This window comes from Elgaria multicarinata, chromosome 15, assembly GCF_023053635.1.
Source record: "Elgaria multicarinata webbii isolate HBS135686 ecotype San Diego chromosome 15, rElgMul1.1.pri, whole genome shotgun sequence".
NCBI lineage: Eukaryota > Metazoa > Chordata > Lepidosauria > Squamata > Anguidae > Elgaria > Elgaria multicarinata.
In genome coordinates, this window is record NC_086185.1 from 30,762,119 (window position 1) to 30,781,021 (window position 18,903).

Consider the following 18,903-nt stretch of genomic DNA (forward strand, 5'->3'; position numbering starts at 1 on the left):
CCCATCCCTCCACACTGCCCAGGGGGCCCATATGCTTCCCCCATCTCTCATTTTGAAGACTCTTCTAAAACAAGAGAGTGGGCAGGTGGGCTCTCTGGAAAGCCGGCCAGGCCCAAATGCCCTGCTTTGAGGGGCCCTTCCTCAAAATGGGACTGTCTGGGTAGGGTGGCGATGAAGGCTGCCTTTGCTGCCACAGCATGGACAAGCTCCAGGGCCACCTTACCCAGAACACCTTGCTTTACGGAAGGCCCCTCAAAGCATGGCGTAGAGGGGGAGGCCGGTGGCAGGAAGAGTAAAGAAGAGGAGGAGGGGGTGGCTGGAGAAAAAGAGGTCGGGTCAAGGCTGGTGGGTGGCGGGGGAGGCCGAGGTCTGGAGGTTGGGAGAAGAGGGCCATGGCCTGGAGGTTGGGGAGAAGAGTGGGGGGCAGCAGTGGTGACAGGTCCACCGGGCCACCAAATTCCTACCTTGCCTATGGTGCAAAAATACCTTGAGGCAGACCTGTCCCCACCTGAGAAATGTCTCCCTCTGTTTCTCTTTCCTGTTTGAGACAGCCATCCCATTCCCATGCATTCCCCTTGGTAAAAACCCACTCTGTTCAAGGGCCAGGGGAGGACAGTTTTCACGTTGTAGGAACAGTGTTTTCCCCAAAGAAAGAGGGCTCAAACCTGCCGCACTTGGACTTGTATTTAATCCATAAAATGTGCCGAGAAATTGAGATTAGGCAAACCATGTGAAGCCCAGAAATGGACTGAGATCTTTTACAAAAACTTTTCAGGCCTTTAATAGTGTATCCATCGAAGTAGTGAATGTGAAAAAAGATGGGAGATGCTTACAGAGAAGGGTTACAGGAGAGGTTACGAGAGAGGACAGATTTCGACAGAATCCTCTTGCTGGATTCCTTCCACCTTCCTCTTCGCCAGTGTCATATATCCATTCCCAGTGAAATTCCAGAAGTCCCTGTCTGGTCTTGATCAGGTTTTCTTCCTTGACTTGACTAACAAGCTCCATGAAAGGCAAAGCAATTAAGGCTCCAGTCAGACTGGGTGTAGCTCCTTCTATCATCCTTCCTAATTAATTAACTAATTAGGATTTTACAGCTGTGCCAATCTGTTCCTCCAGGCACATTAGGAAAAAACCTAAACCTAAACCTCAAAAACGTTAGTGATGATTGACCTCTCCTACTGACCTCTCCTAAAAGGACACCTTTCGCACTGCTGCCCACAGACTAACCCAATTAGTCTCCAGTGAGGTTGTTCACATGATCTCTGCCATGAGTCATGGGGCTCCCCGCTGCACCCCACAGATGCACACTCTTGTTATCCACACATTTAGATGGCATGGACAAGGCCTCCCCATAAGTGCCGGTGAACACGGGTAGGGTGCCTCTCCCTCTCGCTGGGGAGAAACGCTCTACCCTGATGCATGGAGAGCCCTTTCCCACGGGGTGCAAGGGCTTGTGTGAATGGCAGGGAAGAGTTTCTCCACAGGTGTGGGACTAGCCCACAGGGGCCAGCATGCCCGTCGTGTGTTCTTTCAACACCTGGTTGAGGGGCGGTTTTGTGACAAACACTAATCACAGAAGGTGAAGCTACCTGGCTCTCTATTAGCAACATCTTTCCCCCATTCCCCCACTTTTTATGAAGAAATAATTCTGCGAACGTAAAACCCAGTTGGTCCTGTTGTGATACTGGTCTTGTCTGGGCTTTTCTTAAGGGAGCCAGTTTATCGCCCTGGCTAGATCTACACCAAGCAGGATTTCACACTTTGAAAACGGTTTGAAAACTGTATGCGGAGTGTGTCCTGGGCCTCAACAGTCGTCACTACTGTTATAAACCATTGTAAAGCAGGAGTGTAGCAACATTTTGTCTTTTTTTAGTGGGGAAGGGGGAAGAAGTAGTTCCTCAGGTGAAGCTTTTCCAAGCCCTGGATGCTTAACGTTTATCAAAGGACGCCAAAAACATGCCCAGATCTCCTCGGAGGTTTGCTGGGTACTTTGTTTCCAATGTGCTGCCTGTGGCCTGGTTCAGACAACACGCTAAACCATGCTAGTTAACCACAAAATGGTTAACAGAATGCATTGACCTTAATGCATTCCATTAACCATTTTGTGGTTAAGCAGCATGGTCTGGTGTGTTGTCTGAACCAGGCCTGTGCGTCTGTCTGGGTTAAGAGGTGTGGGGCTTGCTTGTGACATGGAGAGGGGTGGAGCCCTTTCCCCAAATTTGTAGTTATCATTGATGCTCTTACTGATCTCAGAGGCATTATTCCTTTAAGGACACACGTTCTAGGGCTGGTCTCTGGCACAGCCTTGGCTTCATCACACTCTCCGAAAGCTGTGTGTGCCGATGCACTTTGAGTGGTCTCTTTTTCTTCATTGTGTTCTTTCTATACTGTTTAAACTAAGACCAGTCAGATTCAAAATGTCTGGGACATTTTCCCCTGTCCCTGGATGGGGATGCCGCATTCCTTCTCTTGGAGCGGATCTACACTGCGTACTGAAGGCGCTTGCGTGCGCTTGCAGTGCGCCCCCAAAGCGATTGTGTAGATCCTGGAAGGAAGAGGCGGAGGAATAGGCGGCTGGGGAATCCGGCCGCGTCCTTGCCGCCGCCGCTGCCCACCTCCCTGCCGGCCTCCTGCTGCCGGCAAAAGAGCCACTCGGTGGAAGAAGATGGGGCGGAGAGTGGAAGAAGCTTTCCACCCCAGGTGGCTCTTTCGCCGGCAGCAGGAGGCCGGCGGGGAGGTGGGCGGCGGTGGCAAGGATGCGGCCGGATTCCCCACGACCTCCTCCTCCACCTCTTCCTTCCAGGATCTACACAATCGCTTTGGGGGCGCGCTGCAGGCGCACGCAAACACCTTCAGTATGCAGTGTAGATCCGCTCCAGGATTTAGTTTCCTGATGCTGTCCCTGCTGGATTCCTGCTCAACCATCACTCTGTAGGCCTTCTTCTTCAGTAATGGAGGCAGCAGCTGTGTTTATGCTTTATCCATTGCTGCAGAAAGCAAAAAGCAGGATGCCGGGAAATTGCTATAAACGCCAGGCAAACACGCAACATAATGCATTGCAGGATAAATGAGGGAAGGGAGCTGAAAAGAAAGTTGTTTTCCTGGTGCAAAAGGGAACCTGAAACAGCACCTTTCTTAACTCGTCTAAGTAACCAACCACACTGAAGAATATAATTCAGGCGAAATACCAACCATAGCAGCATAGTGCCAGCCACTGAAACGGCTCCTGCATGCCAGGCTTGGTTTGATTGATGGCCGCTGGAAGACAAGGTTGTCATAAGCTCTTAGCATGAGAACCTTTGGGATTTTAATGACTCGAATCACCTTTGGATCCTGCTATGACATAGAGCTCCCAATTTACTGAGTCCACAAACAGCTGTTCCTTCCAGTCTCTTCTTGGCTGGGACAGCCTGACTGTGCAGAACCTCAACAGACAGCAATTAAAGTATAACAGTGTTATATTTTTCACCGTTCCTCCCACATGTAGCCCTGACACCTCATGTTTGTGCAAAGGGAAGCAACCCGGCAGCTGGTATTAAAACAAATTGGCTTCTTTGAAAGGATGTGTGTGTGTGTATAAACAGCGATGCAGCTGAGGATGTCCTGTGGCAAATCCTGAAGATAAAGATCAGGTGCCAGCCCAGCTGAGGGAACTGCCAAGCTGGAGGCTCCTGCCAAGATTGGCACCGGGAGGAGGCGTGTGCGTGCCTATGGAAGGGGCAAACAGGCTGTCAGAAGGAAAACAGGCGGACCGACACGCGGAGGCCTCCTCGCTTTGCAAATCCAGTCCCCAGTAGCTAATTGGCTAATATTCAGTTTCACTCTGTTTCACTCAGCTGCGTACTCACAGATGTACCTAGTGGATTGTGGCAGGAAGGGGCCTGCCTGACGTGAGGACAGATGCTCCTGGCTGAGCAGATGGGCAACCCGTCACATGTAACATGCCACATAGGTATGTTTTTTTCCTTGACTTAAAAATAATGTGGGGCATGTGATATGGATCAGGGGGGATCTACACTACTGCTTTAAAGCGCTTTATAACAGTTTTGACAACTGTTGGGGCCCAGGACACACTGCATATACAGGCTTCAAAACGTTTTCAAAGTGCTTTAAAGCGCTTTAAAAGCAGTAGTGTAGATCCCCTGGACTGCATCACATGAGGAGGAGAGGTTTAATTCTTCCCTCTCCAGGGGCGGATCTGTACTTGCCTGTAAAAAGAAACTAGGAAGAGACGGAGCCGCCGCCGCCGCCACCCAGCTCTCCCCGGCCGGCTCAGAGAGTTCTGTTTGAAGAAGGCGGGGGTAGAGAGCTTCTTCTGCTGTCCACCCAACCTTCTTCCGCCGAGCTCTCCATCCCGGTCGAGGAGCCAGCCGGGGAGAGCTGGGCGGTGTTGGCGGCGTCTCCGTCTCTTCCTAGTTTCTTTTTACAGAAAAGTACAGACTATCGTTTCTGGGGTGCCCTAGAGTCGCATAAATGCGCTCTGGGGCCGACGTGCGGATCCGCCCCAGATGAATCCCCCTGAAAATGGCCCACCCCACACGGCAGTTCAAAACACACACACAACTCTTGCTAACTGCCTCAATGGAAAGAGGTGTGGGGAGGGGGCATTTTGAACCTCCCCTCCCCACGTATTGTGCTCCCAATCCGTGTCACGTGCGCCCACTTATCTTCAAGGGTTTGGGAGAAATAACACACCAGATTGGGGGAGGGGGGAGTTATCATCAATTCTTAACATTTTATTTCTTTACTGGGTTAAACAAGGAGCAGAGAAAACCCCCGATCCAAAATACAACAGAACTGAAAGCATTACAGGTACAGTCAGAGACTATTGAAACACAGAGAGTAGTAGGATAATAGTTTAATACAACTGAATTATAGCGTGGTTTTGTTGTTGTTGTGGTTGTTGTTGTTTTTCCCCCTCTCTGTTTTTTTTTTTTTTTTTTGTCAAACCGTCTTGGAAAATAAATGTAATAGGAACTAGTGCAAAAAAGTTCTAAACATGAAGCACAGTGTATAAAATGGCATAAGAAAACTGCCCCCCCCCCTCTAAGGACACAGTCACTTTCTTATGACAGAGGGGAGAGTGAGAGAGAAACCAGAGAAGGGGAGAGAAAATGGGAGGGGAAGGTGAGCGGGAGGAGAAAGCTGGAAAGAAAGAGAAACGGGAAAGAGAAAGAAAAAGAAACGGGAGGAGAAAGCTGGAAAGAAAGAGAAACGGGAAAGAGAAAGAAAAAGAAACGGGAGGAGAAAGCTGGAAAGAAAGAGAAACGGGAAAGAGAAAGAAAAAGAAACGGGAGGAGAAAGCTGGAAAGAAAGAGAAACAAGGCCCGGGGTGGGTAGTCTAGAAAGAAGATTTAAAAGGTTGACTTCAGCAATATGTCTTTTAGTTTGGAAACCTCACCACCACCACCACCACCTACTATAAAAAGGTCTGAGCTCAGTGACCACCACCATTGCACAAGCACTTGAGAAGGGTTCAGTAGCAACGAGCCTCTATCCTGGTCCTCCAAATCAGAGCTTCCCTCTGCCCCAGCCAGGATTTCTGCCCTTGCCGGTTCCACATGGTGGAGCTACTAAGGACAAAGCATAGGTGCAAGAGGGAGGAGGGTGTCTTTGTTTGGATGGAGGTGCGTCCGTCCCGTTTGCGCCACAAAGGCCCTCAAAGGATCTTAACAGGAGATAATGAAAAGCATCAAAAAGCAACCTTTTAAATGAACTCATCCACACGGTTCGACGATGAGAGGAGCCTCTCCCACTCTGCCTTGCCACTCCCACCTCCCCCACCCCGCAAGTGCGCTCCACTTGTTTGGTTCCCTTGAATCAGCAGGGTGTTGAGAACCTCTTCAAGAGGCAGGGCAAATGCCAATTATTTTCTGGGACTATTAGAAATGGGGTGTCACTGCTCAGCAATGAATGTGACATCTAGTTTGGCTCCACATTTTTTGATTGCACGGGATTAGGAAAAGCTAGAAAACGCAACATGGTTTGGGATTTGGGGCGCCGTCTGGTCCTTCTCAGAAGGTAATATCATTTTAGCTCCACAGTTCTGACCATAAAATGAACAGACGCAACTTCTCTCCTCTAGTTCCATCTTGCTGGTTTATGCTGGTTTTTAGATGTTTGATGTTACATTATCTTTTACAGTAGATAAAATAAAACAAGTCTGAAAAATGTCATACTGCAACTGCAGGACTTGTGATTATACATTACATGGGTATGCTCAATTTGTGCAATTGCACATACTTCAATATCTTCGATACACTGCTGGGAAATTTTCTCAGAAGGGGAAAAATAAACGTTGAAATGTGAAGTAGAGGGGCTGGAGCTGCTGCTAAAAGAAACCAGCCAGGCTGTGATGGCACAAGTGCAGGTTTAACGGTGAAGGTATTTCACCGGTCCATATGACTTTGGAGGAAGCCAAGGAAGGCCATGCCAGACGTCCCTCCAGACGGGGATATCCATATCCAGACGAGGATATCCATATCCATGCGGGGATATGACTTTGGAGGAAGCCAAGGAAGGCCATGCCAGAAGTCCCTCCAGACCAGATTCCCATCCGCCTGAGCTAATATAGCCAATGTTGAGGGATGATGGGGGTTGTAGGCCAAAACACCTGAAGGGCCACAAGAGGCCCACCAGACCATTGGCACAAAGTGTTTCTCGCTCTTATGAAGCACAAACTGCTCCCCTGGAAGCCCACACTGATGACTTTCCAGCACCAGGCAAAGACCTTTTAATTTCCTCTGGCTTTTTCACTCTTGTTAGATGGTTTTCTTCAGATGCGTTTTGATAGAGTTGCTCTTTTAAGCTTATTTTAATTGTATTAGTTATTTAATGATGTTTTACAATACGTTACTGTAAGCTGCCCTGAAGTGTGCTAAGGGTGGGGTGTAAATCTAAAATATGAGATGGATGGATGGATGGAAACTGGAATTGAAGCTCTGAATAGGGGAAAGAACAGGTCCTAGGATGTTCTACACACGGAGCGGCTATCAATAGCATTACAAAGACCTTCTCTGGATGCGCTGGAAGATCAGCCCCCGCCATGGATGGGCTGGTGTGGCTAGCAGCAGCCCTACCAAGGAACATCCTTTGCAGCCATTTCACGTGTGGTTCCAAATGTGGCTTGTTTAAATCTGGGGGTGGGGGTGAATTCTCAGTGCAAAAAGGGTGTGTGGGTGAAGGGAGCAGAATCTCTCTCCCCTCGCCTACTTACCTCTGCACAATTTGCCCCTCCCCCCATGTGCCAGCCTCACTTGAGCCCTGAGCAGAAAGACAGCGGGGCGGGGTGGGGTGGGGGGCACAGACTGCAGGGGAATCAGGGGAGGGGAGAGGTTTAGCGCTCTACACCTTAGAGCCTACACTACTCTAAAAAACGGACCCCCACTTGATCCATGATTGTGGCAGCCCCAGACTTAAAGGCCTGCCCTGGCAATGGGAAGGGAGGCAGCCGTTTGTTCATGGTGACTGGGGTGGAAGCAGCAGCAGCAAGAGATGCTAACACAGAGCAGACTCCTTTCCATTGCTTCAGGAGGCTGAGGCTGCTGAGGGAGGGGAGGGGAGCCAGCTCTTGGCATTACCTGCAAGAAAAGTGTCTTGAAGATGTTGATCAAAGATTGCCACCTTTCACCAATATATCAGACTCCAACAAACCAATATCACTTTCTGTCTGCCAAGTCAGAAAGCTTTCTCCAGAAGAGACCCATCAGGAGACCACTGATATTTCAAGAAAGAGGCTTCAAGAATTGTGAGCATCCAGGACTGAAAGATCAACAAAGCTATCCTTTGCATCTTGCGTTCAAATAAGCCTCATTAAGTCCAATGGGACTTACTTCAAGGTAAGCATGCCCAGGGCTGCAGCCCAAGTCTGTCTTGAGGGCCTTGTGCCATTTGGTCAAAAGCCACGTATAGCCAGTGGTAGCCAAAGTGGTGCCCCTGGACACCTTTACTGGTGCCCTACACCTCCCGCTTTGAAAAAATAACAGTTTCTTAATGGCAGCTGGGATCTTTTCAAAGCCAAGTGAAAGCCTCCAAGAACTGCCCTCTTCATTTCCTATGAATACCTCTGGGCTGCATGGGGACTAGCCTTTGTGGCGAACCACCCCTCTGATGGCAGCCATTTTGTGGTGGTGCCCAGGACAGTTTTCAAGTTGCCTACAGAGATTGCCTACCTCTGGCATAATGATCCCATGAGCAGATACAATGCAGGCCAGGATGAGAAATGGAACACCCCATTCAGGACTCTGTGAATAAAGCACATGCATCCCAGCATACTCTGAGCACCACAGTATTTTAAGATGTCCATCTACTCATGAGTAAGACTGGCCAATCATCTCAAATCAGGCAGTCTCCTCAAGATACAATTTTTTTTGTCTAATTCTATATGCTCTTTGGAACCTGTGGATCCTGTCTCAACCCTGCACAAGGCAGGATAATCCAGACACACACCCACCCTACACACACAATCAGGGATATGGCAGCTGGCATGGGCATTGCCACATCTCCACACCGGGTATCTTTGTGTGTCACAAACAGAAGGATCCTGTGAGGAGTTTCATGAACAGAAGGCAGAGCAATGGAGCTACTTATTCTCTCTCAGGAAGAATGGTCATGAACAGTAAAGACCACTTGGCTCTCTGTACTGCGTTCTCCGGCCGGCCACATGCCTCCCACTGACAAAGACCCTGTGGTGCACATCTCCATCTCCCCCAGTGTGGCAGAAGCATAGCAGGTCCCGCCTCTGCTCACCAGCCTGTATTCTTAGTATGTGGCCTTGGGAATGTTTGGCTGCAGTTCATCACAGAAAAGAAAGCGATGGCACTTTGATTTCAAATCCGAAGCACAGGCACGTGGTGGTTCTTAGTTAGGCAACGTAGCTCGAGCAAATGTCCACCTCTAATGGCACACGGTGGGGTGGGGTGGCAGGGTATGCCCTTTTGTGCCCTCCCTCTGCAGGCAGGATAGAAATGGAACTTTCAACAAACATCTAATTACTGCAGCCTCCATGTGTTCTCTTTGCTCAAGCCAACTGACAAGATCTCTTTCAGAAGATTTAGCAAGACAAAGGCTCTCTATATGAAAAAGAAAGCTAGAATCAAATGAATTTTACCCGAGTACCTAGACTCCATTCCATGTCTATGGAATTTCACACCATCTCTGGTCCAATGCTATATCCAGACCTACAAAAGCCCAGGGAGGATCACCGTCATCATCAACAAGAAGTACAACCATTTCTTGAGTTAGCAACACCACAGTAGCAATATCTGCTGCATTTAGATTTTGCTCTACGGCACTTCAGCAAACATTCCAAGTTCAAAATTTCAGGCCAGTGTCAGATACATTTGCATTCTTGCTCTTTTATTATTTGCCCTCAACTCAGGGCTCATTTCCAAGTTTGCTGTTTTATGAAAAGTTAACGCAGTATATAGATCTTGATGCTGATGCCGGGCTTCTTGTAGCTTAGATGGGCAGTTTCTCCTGAATGGGCAGGTGATCAAAGGAACTTCATGTACACAAAAACAGATGCCCAGTCTGGGACCACAAAACACAGAAATTAAAGGTGAACACATTATGCATCGTCAGTCTTTTCATACATACAAACTCTAGGCAATCACCATGAACAAGAATGCAAGTGGAACTGTCATTATTTTCTTTTGTGGGACCATCCCACATGTTGCTTTAGTATCAGAAATCAGCTGCATCCTTGAAACAGGTGCTTCACATGAGATGTCTCATTTAAAAAAAAAAAAAGGAATCAAGACCTGCTTTTTATTTTGGTCCCTCTGTGCTCTGCCACCTTATCATGCCTGATGCTGAATATGGTTTCAAAAACTAAACTATGTTTGCTAAGCTGTTGCAAATATCAAATGGACCAAACTGTAGACCATACATGATAGTGATTTCTGGTACTACAGGAACCATGCCCCAGTGGAAGGGGACAAAACAGGTGAAAGAGTGGGCATGTGGAAGGGCCCAGTTCTAGTCCCTGAACTCTCTCAGCAGGGCTGGGAGTAGCCCTTGCCTGAGGCCCTGGTAGGCTAAGCACTGCCAGTGGTCTGACTCACCCCTTCCTTATCACCAGAAGCAGCGATATTGCTCCTTTAAAAAAAGAGTATTGGTGTTTTAAAAATAATAATAAAAAATAATAAAAAAGAGAGGGTAGGGAACGGGGGGGGGGGGGGGAATCTGCCCATGGTGAAGTCATGGAGTGTCAGCATGATCAGTGTCCCAAGATGAAGAGAGGGATGAGGCATCTGCAACCATTCAGATTATGCTCTAGCAAGTTACGTGGTTACAGGTTGGACCTGGAGCTGCCCTTACAAATGCTGAGAGTAATAAAGAGAGAAATGCTGCATCCCCCATTTCTGAAAATATAAAATCCATCTGTTACTCAGAACTGTCTCCATCCTGCTGCTGATTATACTACGTGCGGTTCCCTCCTGCCCCGCTTCATCTTGATACTCTGATCATGTAGACACCATGACTTCACCATCAAATCAGATTTTCTTTTCCTTCCCTATTTCACGCCCCCATCGTAACCCCAACCTACTTCTGATAACATCTTGCCTGATGAAGAGCTCTCAAAAGCTTGTACATTTTCTATAACTTTTTGGTTGGTCTAATAAAGATACTACACTAATATGGGTGTTGGCATCCATATTAGTGCAATCTCCAATAATAATAAAAAAAGAGTATTGGGCGAGAGGCTTATATGTGAAGGTGTAGCTGACTTGGGTCCAAATACATGTTCTTTTTGTCAAGGAGTAATTCTAACTCACTTTGTGTATTCAAGACTTTGGTAACCAATTGGGAATGATAAGTTGTAAACATCTTCCAAAGGTTTCTGAGGTTCCGTTCACAGAATCACACAACATTCAATTGCCTCTTTGGTCTGGAACTGGCCACAGAGGCCAGAAACCATAGCTTTCTCATGACTTGTTGGTACATTTATTTATTAATTGGGGTGAACCTGTTGGTACATCCCAATTCTAACCAAAGAGGAAGTAAAGCTATTGAAGGGTGTTTTGATGATTTCAAATATAGCCTAACATAAATCAAGGAACATTATGATCTTATGTTAAAAAGATGACTCCCCTCCTTTAAGAGTTTGGGTCAAGATCTGGCAGAAGCCCAGCTGTGTCATCATATTTACATAGTGGCCAAGTGCCAGGGATCAAATTTTTACTTCCCTTGAAGTGTGTATTCAAAGTAGTCAGCTTATATCAATAATTCATTCCCTTTTGCAATAAGGAAAAGCAAATGTTTGCAGTTTACTCTCCTTTCTCTTAAAAGCCTGTCTTGTTTCTGACCCTCCAGAAAGACTCAAGTTCCATTTCCAGCTTATTTCACGATGCTGTATCAGCACCACCAGCCTGGGTTGGCTCTGCTCTGGGTTGGCCTAAGGTCCTCCTTGGAATTCTGGCTCTCCTTCCTGCCAGAATCTGGTGTTACTCACGTTGCTGATAGTTTAGGCCTACTTCCTTTTCCTCAGTTCCAGTTGGAATTCAAATACCATTCTTGCTCCTAAAAATGGGTTCACATTTGAATTGTGAAAGAGTGAGAGTTAACCGCCTCTCAAAGGAGCCCATCCCTGCGTTTCCGCTTCCTGATTGGAAGCAGGCAAGCCCAAAGCAGGGATTCATTCAGTGATGCAACAGGCAACCTCCTCTGAAGAAGTCCTTAGATGCCTGCTGCATCTTTGTATTGGGGGCAATGGGTTGGTCCAATTGCAGCCGGTGCACACACCTAGGGGACCATAACAAAGATGGCCAAGAGGTAGGAAAAAGGATGAGGGGCGAGATGCAGCAGGATGCCTGCTCTGCCAGGCTCACAGCCAGCTACACAGTTTGGTAATCTTAAAAATCGATCTCCGGGGTCAGCAAGGGTTCTGATTTGGCTTGCCAGGCACATGGGGACTGGGCCGATCCATGTGGGTGTCGGCACAGATGATACAGTGCAAACAACAGATTGGGAAGGGATTGTTGAGCCACATTCTGTACCAATTTTGTGTGTGGAACAGCTTTCCACACTTTTGATCTAACCCAAACACTGCAACCAACAATGCAGGCAACTTTTTCTGGACAAAGCCTTAACCCCATTAAAGATACCAGCAGCCTATAGCAGATATTGCTTGCAAGAGTAAGTAACCATTCAGGAAGATAGAATAAACATTACAGCCCTCTATGGGGGTGGGGGAATCGCAATATAGACCCTGCAAGAGGAAATGCAACGTGGCTTAGAGTGAGTGTGAGCACCCACATTTCTGTTCTCTGTGAACTCAACTATCAGGAAGGGATCTGAGAGCTGAAAGGGAATGGACCTGAGCCAATTAATGTGACTCGGGAGAACCGGATCCACCAGGTGCCCTCAGATGGCCTGCTTGTCACCTCCTCTCTTACGGAGCACACGGTGGCCAGGCATGCCTGGGAGGGGGCATAATTGCACCCTGGAGCTGGCTGAGGGGACAGGCACTCACCTTTGTGCAACACACACCATCTCTCCAGCTACCCCTCCTCTTGACCCCCACTCTTGGGGGAGCTGCTTTGGATGGAAGTGGGGGCTGTGGCCAAGCCCTTTCTTTGGAGAGGGTCTCCCTGGCATCTTCATGGGAAGGGGTTACGGGCTCCCCAGGGCCTGTAGCCTTGTCCCCCAGAGCATGCTTGGCCAATGTGCCGGCCACTTCCAGGTGGGTCAGCTCCCTGCCAGGGTCACATTCACCCTGTGTGTGCGTTCGGGGGCGGGGATGACGGCACACAACTGATAACGTGGGAGATTACGGAGAGGCTCTGGACCACAGCTTCCACACAAAACCACTGTTCTCCATTTTCTTTGGGAGAGTCCCTGACAATCCAGTGACACCCAGTTGTCAAGGGCTACTTGATGGGTGTATCGGCAAGAGCAGTTCTCATCCCTGGAAGTCGTCTTTGTCTTCTCTTCTCCTTCTGTGGGGGGGCCTGCAGCTCAGAAGCAGAGGCCTTTTCAGCATGCGGAAGGCCCCAGGCTCAGGCCCCGGCAGCCCCTCCCGTTACAGAATGACCTTCAGTCACAAGTGCTGGGAGAGACCAGGCCCCTCGCTGCCAGAGCGCCAGTCCGTGTTGACAAACAGATGGACAAACAGCGCGCGCGCACACACACACACACACACTCTATGATGTCTTGGTGTTCCTGCCTTTGAGGGCTGCCTCGTGGATCAGGTGAGTCGATGCCACCCCACCCCACCCCAGAAAACACAGTGCTGAATATGCACAAAGCGAGCTGTGCCCCTACTCTGAGCTGGACCTAACTGAAAGAGGTGCAAAGATCTTAAAAATCTCAGTGGCCTAGTGAGGGGATTAGGACTATGCATGACTGGAAACAAACACACGCCCCTCCACGCAGAAAGAAATGCCGGAACTGTGGAATCAGTGCATAGGTGGATATAGACACAATCAGTGTTTTAAAAAAACCCTTTTAAGGGTGGGAAATCTCTTTAATAGAGTAGAAGCAATAGTACATGAGCTGGAATGAGGGACACTCTGGGATGTTAGTTCAGAGGAGTATGAGAAATTCCTGGCGAAGATTAGTACCTCTTCAGTGAAGAACTCTGGGGCAAACTAGACATGATGTTAAATACATCTTTGCATTTAATGTACACATTTTTAAAAGAACAAATAGCAGCCACGATGTGTGAGTGATAAGTATCGGGACTGCAGAGGAGAAGGAGTTTAAACATCTCCTTTGCTGCAGGCCTAATAAAAACCACTCCTTTGTGAGCTGCTATTTGCACTGGGAAGAAATCACTCTTGATGGCCACAAATAAATTCAAAAGTGGAGCACTAACCAGGGACAGAACCTAGAGTGAGAAGCAGAACCGAACCAGCTATTTGCACTATATTCTGGGACACGTTATGCCGAAAACAAATGGATGATGCAGACAGACCTTCAGGAATGAAGCCCTTCTGGGAGCAAGGGAATCCAGATTGCAAGTGCCGGGGGACAGACCCACCGTGGATCTGGGCTTAAGCCAGAAGACGGGCAGAGCGGCTCAGACGTTATCTGCTAGTGTTGGAAGGAGGAGAGGGGAGGTCTGAACCTTTAGTGGAGGGGGAGGATCGTCATGAGGATGGCTTGGGTTTGACTGAGAGGGGGACAGGGGAAAGTATCTCTGTCATTGCTGTTGCCCCTAGGGCAAGTTACCCAATATGGGGTAGAGATCATTGTTACCCCATAACATCAGACGTGAGTGACACGTGGGAGCAGGAGAAGCAGCACTCCCAAATGGACTCCCTGGGCATTTGCCTTTCCCAGAAGGCAGCCAGCCAGCCGGCCTCCCCAGAACCTCCGCTCCTGCCCCTTCTGGCCACCTCCTGCCCTCAGGCCTCCACGAGGCTGAGAGCCAACAGCTGAAGGCCTGTTGCTGACTGAACCCTTCCCGAGGCTGAGGTCCCACAGCCCTGTGCATGTTAGAGGCTCTTCATCACAGGGCAGCCCCTGCGATGAGCTGCTCCGGGGGTGGGTATCTGTGCGTCACCCCCAGGCTGTGCCTCCCCTTGGAGGTTTGGCATGTGCCCCCGCCCCGCCTTGATGGGGAAAGAGCAGGCCTCCTGCCTGCAGGTTTCCTTTCCCCGCTGGGTCACTCGTCTCTTGCCATGTTCTCCTCCACGGTTGGCAGGGCCTCCAAGCTCATCCCCCCACTGGCAGCGGCAGCCCCACTGCTGTGCACGCTTGAGAAGGACACCATGGTGTGCAGAAGCATAAGGACCAGGACACAGAGTCTGATTTTGCTGTTGCTGAGACGAGACCCTGCGGAGACTGGCAGCAAGGATGGGTGGGGGTGGGGGTACTGGTGGTGATGGTAGTAGAGGTTATAGTGGTGGTGGTGGTGGTAGTGCTGCTGCTGCTGCTGTTGCTGGTGACGGGGGCTGTCATGGCGTTGGCTATGGAATGACTCTGATTCCGTGGATTTGGTGGATGCATTGGAGTTGCTGTCTGGTTGGTGATCGCAGGAGTCCCACTGCACGTCGCAACACTTGGCTTCCTGGTTGGGCAATTGGTTCTCTAGCAGTCCTGGCAAAACACAACAGCAAAGTGCCAGCATCAGAGAAGGTGCAGCAGACTCGAGGAAAACGACAGATCTTCTACGAGCGACCAGAAAACACTCCCTCAGTAGGAAAATCTAGGGTTAAAGTCCTAGCTCTTGAGGTTGAGAAGATGCCGTTGAAAGGCCAGGGGCAGAAGGCGGCCAGCAACCCTGGGACTTCGGCTCTGCCACTGCTGGCCTTACTCCCCTCATGCTACTCCTGCTGCTCAGATGTCCGCACTGGTGGTGAGCAGCGCAGGGATCCTCGCCAGGCTCCTGGGTAGCACTCAATAAAATCGTCATGATGCTCGGAGAAAGCTAGTAGGGATGGACAGACGAATCTGTTCATTCTGGTTCCTCTACATTTCTTGTTTTTTCCAATATTAAATTTGGTTCATCCTGAACTTTAAGGTTGTTGTTTTTAAAACAACAACAACAACATTCACATGAAAATTTGTACAGATTCTGTGTGCATTTCTCCTAATACATGCAATTTTGTACACAATCTGGCATAATATACAAATTTTTGCAAGCAATTTTCCTAACCCAACACCTTTTTGAATGTTACATTCTCTAATATACATATTTGTGTGTGTAGTTTCCCCTCAGATGCCGTATGCATTTTTTGCTGGGAGAACTCCGTCGCAGAATTTGGAGAAGTGTAAATTTTGAAGGATAACTGAGTTTCGCTCTGCATATTGATTTGAAAGTGCCAAGTGATGCAAGTTTGCATTAAAATCACTTTCTCGCCCGTCCCTAGAAGATAGGGGAGGGGAACAAAGGAATGAATGGAATATAACTCTTAATAAATTAAACTGTGGCATGGCCAATGTGTGCAAAATAGGGCTGACCCTGTTTAAAGAGTGGGGCGGTCTCAGTTTCATCCGTTCTCTCAACAAAGTGTTTGCCTCTCTAAGCCCTAGTCTTGGTTTACGCCCATGCCTTCTGTTTGATATCACTGATCAGGCTCCTTTACAATTGGACACCCCTGAAGGGAAACTAAAAAGTTGGCCAAATTTGTCCGTTTATAAATTTATCCTCATCTCTTTGGGCATTTTTCTTGCTAAGCAACACAATTCTAACACGCCTGTTCCACACCAATTTGAGAATTTCAAAAACCTCTTCTCTACTTCTGATGCTCCCTGGAAGCCAACATCCCCAACTTCTCCCCTTCTTCACTCTCTACTCAAGACTTTGGGCCCTCCTTCAGAGATTAAAATGAAACTGCCTGCTCCTCTCTCTCTCTCCCTTTCTACACCCACGGGCGTAGAGGGCCGGAGAGGGGGCGATCCTGGACTTACCTACTTCTGGGATCGTCGCCCTGTGTCTACATGGCCGTGCAACATCCTGGATGGGAGAAGGGACGTCGCGCATGTTGTGGGCGCCATTTTGTTTTTAAAGGAAAAGGAGCCGGAGTGCACTCACACTCCAGCGAAAAATAGGGTAAAAACAAAAAAAGAGAAGCAGCCCCACCCCCGCTCCCCACCCCACCCTCGATGGCCCTGGACTCCCCCTGTCCTGGTTCCTTCCCTCTGATGACCCCCTGCTACTCGCAGGGAGGAGGGAAGAAGCCGGGATGGGTGGCCACACACCTCCCACGGTCTTGGGATGATCCTGAGACCATGGGAGGAATCGGGTTTTCCCAGGGAGTACTTATCCCTGGGAAAACCCGTGCTTGTCCCCCACTCACCCCTGGGAGTCCCTGTGCTTCATCTGGACACACAGGGACTCGGCCGTGACTAGCCCAGATTTTCAGGCTGGTGTAGAAACAGCCTCTCTCTCTCTCTCTCTCTCTCTCTCTCTCTCTGTGCCTTTCTCTCCTGCCCATTCCCCACCTTCCAGCTCTCCATCCTGCTATACTTCCCTGCATTATACTGAGTCAGACCCCTGGCCCATCTTCGCAGGGGATTTTCGGAGAAGCCCTACCTGGAGATGCTGGGACAAGCAGAGCACATGCTCTAGCACTAAGCTGTCCACCCAAACAGCAACCTGTTCTCCTCTTCCGTTTCCTTCTCTACTGCTTTCACACATGCCACTGTTTTGCCCTCTCTGAAAAACACACACCCAACTCTTGACCCATCCTCCACCTCTAACTACTGCTCAATTTCTCTTCCATTTTTGCCTCCAAATGCCTTGAGCATGCTGCTTATTCCCACTGCCACAGCTGCCTCTCCTCTCTTGAGCCCATATGGCAGCCTTCCCCAACCAGGTGTGCTCCAGATGTTTTGGACGATGGTTAGGAATGCTGGGAATTGTACTCATCATATCCCATATCATCTACATGCTGAGGACACCCACATCTAGCTCTCAGCAACACCAGGATTCCCCCTCCTCATCCCATACCACATCACCCACTCTGTCTGATATTTCTGTTTGGGTGTTTTATCTTGGTGGCAATGTGTCGCCTTTTATACTCTGCTTATTCACTGACATCACCAGCCATCCTGTTGATCATGGTTGAAACCTTGGCTTGTTATGCGATGCCTCCTTTGCTCCCCATATTCATCACATCACCAGGTCACATGGGCTTCTCCGTGTACAACATTGCAGGAATACATCAAGGGATGTATGAGAATTCCATTTAGGGGGTGAAAACTCAAAGGGTTTTTTCCAGTTTCCCCTCACTGGTGTTGCCTCAAATCTGTAGCAAGTTGATCCAATATGCAGAATCTGTTTTTTCTTTTCTTTTCTTATGGTATCAACTTGCATTTTTTTATTGTGGGTTTTGAAATTTGCACAAATACTGTTTCTTAAATAAATAAATAAATAAATAAATAAATAAATAAATAAATAACCCTGTCTTTCCTATGTGTGCAAGAAAGCAGATTCAACTGTCCAGTATATGTAGTCTTGCCTTGTCAATTTCCTTGTACGTTTCAGCTGTCACAGGAAGCACTGAAGAGGAGTAGGTAACAGGGCAAGACTTCATATAGGCTAATTTGTGCAAAGTCATAAAGGGCCTGGGGGGGGCGATAATAGTAGCCCAAAGGTGCAGCCCATTTGTGCTATGAAGTGCTTCACTATTTCCCACTTGCCAAGGTAACCCTCTTGCTATGAAGCGTTGAGCTGACACATATCAGTCTCCTCCTCCCTTTCAACACTTCCCCGAGTCTTCAGCAAGTTCAGAAAGGGGAGTTATTCCTTCTCCATCCTTTTGCAGCTCCTCCCTGGAGGAGTTACTGCTGTGGCACAAATTCCGGGGCTAGGAAGGAAATGGGAGGGGCAATCTGCCAATTTAGAGGCTGGAAAGGAGCGCACGTAACACATTATCTGGGTAGAGGCTAAATCAGCTTCCTGCCTCTGGCAACCGACCCTGCCCCTCACCATTCACAATTTTGCCTGCCCCCACCTGCATGGACCCATCCTAGCTCTTGCTTCCTGGCCATTCTGTGTGATAGAAAGTTGGGGGTTGGCTTTTAGGTCGAGAGAAGGGGTTTTCACATGCAGAAGCTGTATACGCCTGAACACCAGATGCTGAATGCAAACAATGTAATCTCAAAGCCTGTAGGGGAGGGGTCTTCACAGCGCTGGGTTAGTGCTGCCTCCCTCAAAACCCCCACACTTTTCCTCCCCTGGGGTGGCATCGGATAATCTCGACACCGAGGAGGGAGTGCGGGGTTTCTGGGCAGCCACCCAGGGACCAGAGCTGCCCCCGCCCTCTTCCCGGTGGAAGGTGTCCAATCACAGGTCACCTTCCACCAGGCACCACCCAGCCACACCTCCGTGGTGACTCCAGAGCGAGGCTTTGAGGCTGCCTCGGCGGCATCTTGCGCATCCTCACCCGCCCCAGCCCCGGGGTAAACCCCTGACTCTTTTCCTCTGCAGCTTTGGCGGAAAGCCCC

The 18,903-nt window shown here is 49.0% G+C and overlaps 1 protein-coding gene across 1 annotated transcript in view; it reads right to left on the minus strand.

Annotated features, from left to right (window-relative positions):
- Positions 1-14,555: 14,555 nt before the first annotated feature.
- NALF2 (NALCN channel auxiliary factor 2) overlaps positions 14,556-18,903 on the minus strand; it is a 36,627-nt gene continuing 32,279 nt past the window's right edge. The window contains exon 5 of the mRNA XM_063142093.1: positions 14,556-15,048. Within this exon, the coding sequence (XP_062998163.1) occupies positions 14,615-15,048 (434 nt within the window). The 3' untranslated portion in view covers positions 14,556-14,614. The remainder of the gene's footprint in view (positions 15,049-18,903) is intronic.